Raw genomic sequence first — 8,668 nt, 5'->3', positions numbered from 1 at the left:
GAACGCGGCATTGGCTGATGGATACATTTGTAATGTGGGCTATTATTGGGGCTATGGAGACAGCTGCGTCTCTGAGGAATCTGGTTGGGATATTGTCATGTCCGGTGGCCTTGTTTGGCTGCAGGGGTGCTTAGTTTTTTTTAGCACATCTTCAGTTTTTACCGGTTTTATTGAGAAGGAGTCTTTTTGAGCCCCTAGTTTTGTATAATGAGTGTTGATGTGATCAGAGCCATACAGACCAGAGTGCGGGGGGGAGTTTATTTACTAATTGTGTGGCGATGTTGGTGAAAAAATTGTTGAAACAGTTTGCTACTGCTGATTTGTCAGTGATGGGAGAACCATTTGAAATAATACAAATGCAGCCTTCATCTTGCTCCCTCACAAACACAGTGGCTGCGTTCGAATTCATTCCCTATGCCCCATATAGTGCACTACTTTGGGGTTCCGCCATTTTGTTATAGTGTCCGAATATGTAGTGAGCATTTTTGCACCCTAATGTAGTGGACTGAAGTATCCCACAATGCACCGGGAATTGTAGGGACCATCCGATGGTCACTACAAAAATACAGCGAAGCAAATCTGCCCCATAATGCATTGCGCAAGCTCGCTCTTGAGCGCACATGCACGCGTCTGCGTATTTTTGACGTATTTTTGACGTATGAACCCCCGCTAATCCTGGGGGGGGGGTGGCCCCCCAGGATTAGCGGGGGTTCATAATCATGCTGCTGATATTTTCATATTGTCAAGGTGGTGCACTGTTTTCATATTGCTGGATAATGGATATAATATTCATTTATTGATAATAATCATAGGCCTATGTTATTTTAAAAGAATATCCTTTTTAAAATAGACATATATATAGGCCTAAATGCCTGCAAACATATTTTCATTAACCTATTTTTTCTTTATTCATCCATGAATTTAAAAATAATTTAACAAACTGTCCTTGCAGGGAGGTGACAGCCTGCAGTCACTAATTTGATACAGTCTGTTCCTAGCGAAAATTCAGCAGCAGCGTTTTGACTGGTTTCTTGTAGTCAGTTGATTCTTCATATCCAAATGAGTGAAACGGCCGGGATGATTTGTTTATTTTTCATACAGTTCTTTATGAGGCGATCTGAAAAAACCATAGAGTATATAAAGGAGGGAAAAAACCCTATGGGGATTACAATGCAAATAAAAAGTACATGAACCCGCAGACCTATAGCGCCCTCTACCGATATTGACGTCAGAGTCGGTGCTCCCCATACAGGGAGTATTGTCCGAATTCATCACTCTTTGAGTCCACTGAGTCTGGATCCCCATATGGGGAGTAGGGAGTAGGGAACAACCCTAGCAATTCGAACGCAGCCTGTGCCTCCCTGCAGCCCCATGCATGCAGCCTTCATCTCCCTGCAGCCCCATCTCACTCCCTCACAAACACTGTGCCTCCATGCAGCCCCATGCATGCAGCCTTCATCTCCCTGCAGCCCCATCTCGCTCCCTCACAAACACTGTGCCTCCATGCAGCCCCATCCATGCAGCCTTCATCTCCCTGCAGCCCCATCTCGCTCCCTCACAAACACTGTGCCTCCATGCAGCCCCATGCCTGCAGCCTTCATCTCCCTGCAGCCCCATGCATGCAGCCTTCATCTCCCTGCAGCCCCATGCATGCAGCCTTCATCTCCCTGCAGCCCCATGCCTGCAGCCTTCATCTCCCTGCAGCCCCATGCATGCAGCCTTCATCTCCCTGCAGCCCCATGCATGCAGCCTTCATCTCCCTGCAGCCCCATGCATGCAGCCTTCATCTCCCTGCAGCCCCCTGCATGCAGCCTTCATCTCCCTGCAGCCCCATGCATGCAGCCTTCATCTCCCTGCAGCCCCATGCATGCAGCCTTCATCTCCCTGCAGCCTTCATCTCCCTGCAGCCCCATGCATGCAGCCTTCATCTCCCTGCAGCCTTCATCTCCCTGCAGCCCCATGCATGCAGCCTTCATCTCCCTGCAGCCCCATGCATGCAGCCTTCATCTCCCTGCAGCCCCCTCCATGCAGCCTTCATCTCCCTGCAGCCCCCTCCATGCAGCCTTCATCTCGCTGCAGCCCCATGCATGCAGCCTTCATCTCCCTGCAGCCCCATGCATGCAGCCTTCATCTCCCTGCAGCCCCCTCCATGCAGCCTTCATCTCCCTGCAGCCCCCTCCATGCAGCCTTCATCTCGCTGCAGCCCCATGCATGCAGCCTTCATCTCGCTCCTTCACAAACACTGTGCCTCCATGCAGCCTTCATCTCGCTCCCTCACAAACACTGTGCCTCCATGCAGCCTTCATCTCGCTCCCTCATGCAGCCTTCATCTCACTCCCTCACAAACACTGTGCCTCCCTGCAGCCTTCATCTCGCTCCCTCACAAATCACATTATGTCCAGTTCTGGATCGATCCGCGGGACACAGGAAACGCCTCTCAGCTAATGAACAGGAATAAGCCCGGGGAGCACAGAGCGCGCACGCATTTTCAAATCGCTACAGAATTGGCTGAAATGAAATGGGATTGACCTTATCAAGCAGCGCCGCCACCCACTTTACACACGTACAAACATTCTATACACATGCACATGTAGTCACGCGCACTCACACACACACACACACACACACACACACACACACACACACACACACACACACACACACACACACACACACACACACACACACACACACACACACACACATACTTTCAGACTTTTTGCGGTGCAAGGTTAAGGATGAGTGGGGCTGAGTTTTTGAAGGGCTCTTGAAGACGGCTGTTGAATGAGGCCAGACAGTTCAGACAGGCTGACGACCACACAGAGGACAAGATGTCCTTTAGATCCGCCGATCGAGAAGAGAAGAGGCAGGGAGGCAGAGGAGGAGGAGGAGGAGGAGGAGGGGGGGGGACAAGCAGGGAGGGAGTTGCTTGGAAGAGAGACATGGGCGGAGAGAGAGAGAGGGAGTGTTGATGCCACAGATGAGATGTGGAGGAGAAGACAGAGCGACGGGTTGAGGCAGGGAGTAAGGGACAGAGATAAGGGAACAGAATCAAAGGATGGGGAGAAAGAGAGAGAGAGAGAGAGAGAGAGAGAGAGAGAGAGAGAGAGAGAGAGAGAGAGAGAGAGAGAGAGATAGAGAGAGAGAGGAGAGAGAGAGAGAGAGAGAGAGAGAGAGAGAGAGAGAGAGAGAACGAGAGAGACGAGAGAGAGAGAGAGAACGAGAGAGAGAGAGAGAGAGAGAGAGAGAGAATGAGAGAGAGAGAGAGAGAGAGAGATTTTAAAGGTACCTTTATTGAATACTGCCGCAACTCAGCACCAAATCACATAATTTCACATGCTTCGTTAAAACTTAAGAATAAATATTAAAAATGAAAACGAGAGAATTAGTTCCCCATGCTCCCCCGCCATACACAGGACACCTCCCACAGCCCACGTTGCACCACTGTCCTGTAGTAGGTCACTCTGAACACAGAGAGAGAGAGAGAGAGAGAGAGAGAGAGAGAGGGAGAGAGAGAGAGAGAGAGAGAGAGAGAGAGAGAGAGAGAGAGAATGAGAGAACGAGAGAACGAGAGAACGAGAGAATGAGAATGAGAGAGAAAGAGAGAGAGAGAGAGAGAGAGAGAGGAGTAGGCGGCATGCCTTCCCGGGCTCTTCTTCATAGATGTGTTAAGGCTCTGGGTTTATAGGAGTTAGCTACTGGCACTTTGTTCCCCGCTGCTTTGCACCAATTAGACGGAACCACTGGGATTAACTCTCCAAAGCCAATGAATCAATTTAGATAATTCACTCAAAACCCTCGACCCAATAACCCTCGTCTTATTAACTAATTAAGGTCTAAGTACCTGAAGCGCTAAAAACGCTGGGACAACGTATGCTCCACGCATCCCAAACTCTTCTCCCTTCTGGTTCCAAAACTTGCCGTAGCACTTGCCCTTTTCTCCCCTTACCCATCCCCATACCCCCCCCCCCCCCCACAGTTATTGTCGCATTTATTTTTTCTTCCATAAAGACAATAGATAAAATGTTATTTATTATTAATTTATTTTTGCGGCTTCCGCCTTTATTTTATATAGAGGGACAGACAGTAGGCTGACAGGAAATGGGGAGAGAGATGGGGGAGTGACATGCAGTAAAGGCCGTTGGGATCGGGAGTCGAACCCGCGGCCGGCGGCACACTGCCAGACTGGGTTACCAGCCAAGGTGCCTGGACCGCTGAGCCACGGCCCAGGCCATGTTATTTGAACCAATTTGCATGATGGACTATGTGAATAATTTCACCTGCCCCTCAAAGCATCATATTCCCATGAGGCCACAGTGGCCTTGGTTAAATCCTCTGCCTCTTTCCTCAGAGTTTTATCTTACACCGTTTTTAAAGACTAGTGTCTTCTGTTGAGAATCTGACATTTTAACTTCAAATGAATCCATGCCATGTGGCCTTGTGATTAAAATGAGGAAATTCCAGGCCTGGTCAAAACAATATAAAACTGTAAGGAACACAGTCTCGTGTAGCCAGACAACTATTCCACAATCTCCGAATGCTACGTATATAGAGTCTGGAACTACACCTCCCGAAATCCGAGTAAGGAAGCTGGCATTTCCGTTGATGAATATAGATTTTAAAATATCTTTACATTTTATTTTTTTAATTTCCTTTTCTGCTAAGCAACAAGCTATATATGCTTAGATGATTTCTATTTATATTAGGATAAATGTGTGCAACTGTAAACTTGTGAGTGGGGAGGAGGCTTCACTTCTGCTTTATATTTTACTCATGATCAGAGCTTCCGTTGCTCCAGACAGGAATCATTTGAAAATTGTGAGAGGCAACAGTCTGGCAACACGAGACTACACCTGGAGTCCTACTGCTGGACAAGTAGTATTTCCTGAAGTATTAGTACTAATAATAAGTACAACATCTGCCTTGGCCTAGCAGGGATTGTGACTTGGAAGAGGGGTAGAGATGCCCTATCTTGTCTGCGCCTTACTAAACTTCTAAAATAGTTCAACTAGCCAATCTACATCGACACGTTGTGAGTTTGTAGATCGGCTATTTGAACTATTTTAAAATGTTTTTCAAAATAGTAAAAAAAATACTATAGTTACTTACTATACTTCTGAACGTACAAATGAAACCAAAAGTTCAATTTGGACACTCCCTTGTGACAGCTAGAGTAGCTATGTACTAATGTCCCTTTCTGTCCTCTCTGTCCTCTGTGTCCTCTGTCTCTGTGTCCAGGTGCCGTCCACAGTGAGGGCAGTGGGGAACGAGAGAATCCTGGCTCTGAGACAGAAGACCCAGATGTTGTGGGAGGCTTACTTCTCCTCTGTGGACAAGATAGTCCTCACCACACTGGAGGTCAGTCTGACACGACGCACGCACGCACGCACGCACGCACGAGTGTTTGTGAAAAATTTGGCATCGACCGGGTTAACGATGCTGGAGATTAGCTGTACACAGACGGACGGACGGATGGACGGACACAGTCACACACACACACACTGACACGCACGCACGCACGCACGCACGGCACGCACGCACGCACGCACGCACACACACACACACACACGGACGGATGGAGTGCAAAACGAGTATTCTCCCCATGCCTTCGGCCTGGTGGAGACAAAAAAAAACAATAAAAGATTTGTATTGATAGTAAAAAAAATACGTCAAGAAAATGTCTTGGCCTTGAAAACCTTGAAAATGTTGTTTTCATAGAGATGCTTTTAAATAGGAACTTCAAGTAAACTATGTCAGTTCCATTGATCCATGTTGATTGATCAAATTGATTGATTGATCAAAACACACTGTTAATGCACGTGGACCACCTGAATGTGGATGTGAATGCCTTCGAGATTTTCAAGAGGGCACTGATTCAGAAAAGGTTGGGAACCTGTGTCACCAGGCAGGCTTATGTTTTTGTATATTTTTACATACGCCCCCAGCATCTCCCTTGGTAGCTATTGGATGCGAAATATGTGAGGAAACGCCAAATTTAACTGCCCTCGCTCAGCTTTGTGAAACCTGAAACACATCAGCCCACTGAAGGTTCGTTCGGCTTTGCACTGATAGAAATGCAGACCATTTATGTGTGTGGGGAAAAAAAAGAAGAAAAAACTCTGTCCGCCCCTGGTGTTATTGGCTGCTGGCGGGTTTAAAGATAAAGACGAGAGGTTTCTGGAGGTTGGCGATAAGCTGCTTATGTACATACAGCGTGTAGGGGGAACCTCTCTCCCCTGGGAGACAGCTGTGCAGTGAGCCTGAGGTTAATGAGTCTCTGGGCCGGAGTGGGTGATGGCATCACGCTGGTGCTGCTGATACACTGACGCCTGCTGGCGGAAGTGGGGAAGTGCATTAAGCACTATATTACCAGACAAGTGAAGTGACTGCCATTTTTGGAAGAAGTGGTACTCAGATCATATATGTTTTTGCTTAAGTAAAAGTATTCAAAGTTTGACTTGATTGGCATCAAATATAGGCGTACTACCAAAGTTAAAGTACCAAAAACACAGAGATAGCCGATCTACAAGCTCACACTGCATCACATCGCGACATGCTGTGAGCTGAATTACAGTGAATTAATTAATTAATCCTGGCGGCCAAACGGTTAAAGTATCAATGAAATACTGAAATAAAGTAAAGGTACCTCAAAATTATACAGTACTTGTGTAAACCACTGGAGGTGGGGAAGCGCATTGATCACAGTGCTGTCAGAGACACTGACTGTACGTCGCACACGTACGTGTGATTGATCGCGCTGTGACTGAACTGCCAGTGCACGTGTTTAACTCATTAAGACCTGAGGCCGATTCTACGAATGTCTTCTAAATCGTGACAGTTTTCTGAAAACCCTGTTTCCCTATCAGTGGGACCCCCAAAAGGATATAGTATTTGGCCGCCGATGACCCCCATCTGAAAATATGTTGTTCCAGGGACCCCCCAGAAGCAGAGATATGAGTTAAAAAGGTTCGCTGTGAAAGAATATATTATTCAAAGATTTTCACGATTTCTCAATAATAGCCAAAGAAATCTAATGTGGCGCAGATGCCGTATTCCCGGTCTTAATGGGTTAAACATTCGATAAAAGAAGGCAACATGGCAGGGGTTCCAACTTAATAATGCTCAGCTTGGTGTGAAGATGAGGAAACTGCCAAAATGCTCTTCCTTTGTCTTTGACGCTCCAGATGTGCAGACATCTGTCATCACACAAGCTCCAGTTTTAGCCCATCGGGGAATAAGAATACAGCAAAAGTAATTAGAAGTACATACTGAATGATGAATATTGATAACAACATCAAGAGACGTGTAAAGTAATTATAAAGGCAGTGGAAATTATGAAAACTGTTCTGGTGTACAGTGGCATTCAGTGGTGTTCATAGATAGACACTACGCAGGAGTTCACGTGTATGTGTTAGTGTATTTGGGTGTCATACAAGGGTAAATTGATAAGATTGATTCTAATATCCACGTGGGTACATGCACAAACACAGCCCTCATAGGACATGTCATTGCCAGCAACATTTTCTTTCTACCAAAACAAAAGGATTGCGGATCAGCAGGTAAACCAGAGCGTGCCAGTGCTTGTGTTGAACATGGGACTTTTTTTTTAATGAAAAATGAATCACCAGACACTCATTATCGGCCTTAGAGGAGATAATGAGTTTGGCCCGGGTTTCTGTGAAACGAACACCTCGTCACAAAACCTGCAAACGTGATATATTCATTTCATCTGGTTTGCGTCTCACCATCGACGTCCAAATCACTGTTCTCCACCCACACACCATCTCTTTCCCCCAACTCGCATGCCACAGTGTTGCCAAGACTAATCCCTGCACAGACAGATGGATCCTGAGTGTGAAAATGGAGCCTTTAATTACGCACTTTCAACCTGGCATTCCTATTATTGGCATGTCATTAGTAGTGGTAGGCAAACAATACAATCTAAATCAATCAAAATATTACATTTCGTTTTTCAAAGATATCACAAAAGTATAATCCAGTTGAACCACAGAGTGCATCTATTCTGGGCATGTTGCTTTTAATTGCACATGAGCTCTCCTGTCTTTGTATATTTTGTTCTGTGTTAATGCATCTTCTTGTTCTATATTTTTTTGTCGTGTCCGTGTTTCTTGCCTTTGATGTTTATTTTGCTTTGATTTGTTTTTTTACCTTGTTCAGCACTTCGGTCAGCTTTGGGCTGTTGTAAACGTTCTATAGAAATTACGTTTGATTTGATTTGAGGCGAACCTTTGGCAAAAATAGGCAAACATTGGCGAAAATAGCCAATCTACAAGCTCAAAACGCGATGCAGCACGCCATGTTGTGACATCAGCTATTTTCAGCGAAGAGATTTGTTGTCGAGGGAAAAAGGGTGGGGACCAAGCTTGTACAGCCATACAGGTAATTGAAGTATATAATAGGGCCGAAGTTGTTAAATAATTGTGTTAATGTCACTTCTGCAGATCATAAAGGACCGCGTGTTCTCCCACATCTCGAGGAACAGGTACATGTGGAACGCCCTTCCAGGAGGCCTGTTGGTCCTGCCAGAATACTCCACACACTTGGCTCATTTTCCTTTCTACTACCTGGGACTAGGTAAATACTGCCTCATTTTTTCTTTCTACTGCCTGGGACTAGGTAAATGCACACCTCGCTTCACTGAACAAAG

The 8,668-nt window shown here is 46.1% G+C and overlaps 1 protein-coding gene across 4 annotated transcripts in view; it reads left to right on the top strand.

The window, feature by feature from the left end:
* Window positions 1-8,668, top strand: part of ext1c (exostoses (multiple) 1c) — a 136,346-nt gene that overhangs the window by 117,115 nt on the left and 10,563 nt on the right. For all 4 annotated transcript variants that reach the window (XM_079522816.1, XM_079522813.1, XM_079522815.1 and 1 more), the window contains exons 5-6: window positions 5,239-5,358; window positions 8,463-8,595. In XM_079522816.1, coding sequence (XP_079378942.1) covers window positions 5,239-5,358; window positions 8,463-8,595 — 253 coding nt within the window. The remainder of the gene's footprint in view (window positions 1-5,238; window positions 5,359-8,462; window positions 8,596-8,668) is intronic.

This window comes from Electrona antarctica (genome assembly GCF_951216825.1).
Source record: "Electrona antarctica genome assembly, chromosome: 15".
Classification (NCBI taxonomy): Eukaryota; Metazoa; Chordata; class Actinopteri; order Myctophiformes; family Myctophidae; genus Electrona; species Electrona antarctica.
The sequence above is the reverse complement of the archived record's forward strand: the minus strand, read 5'-3'. Positions and strand labels throughout refer to the sequence as shown.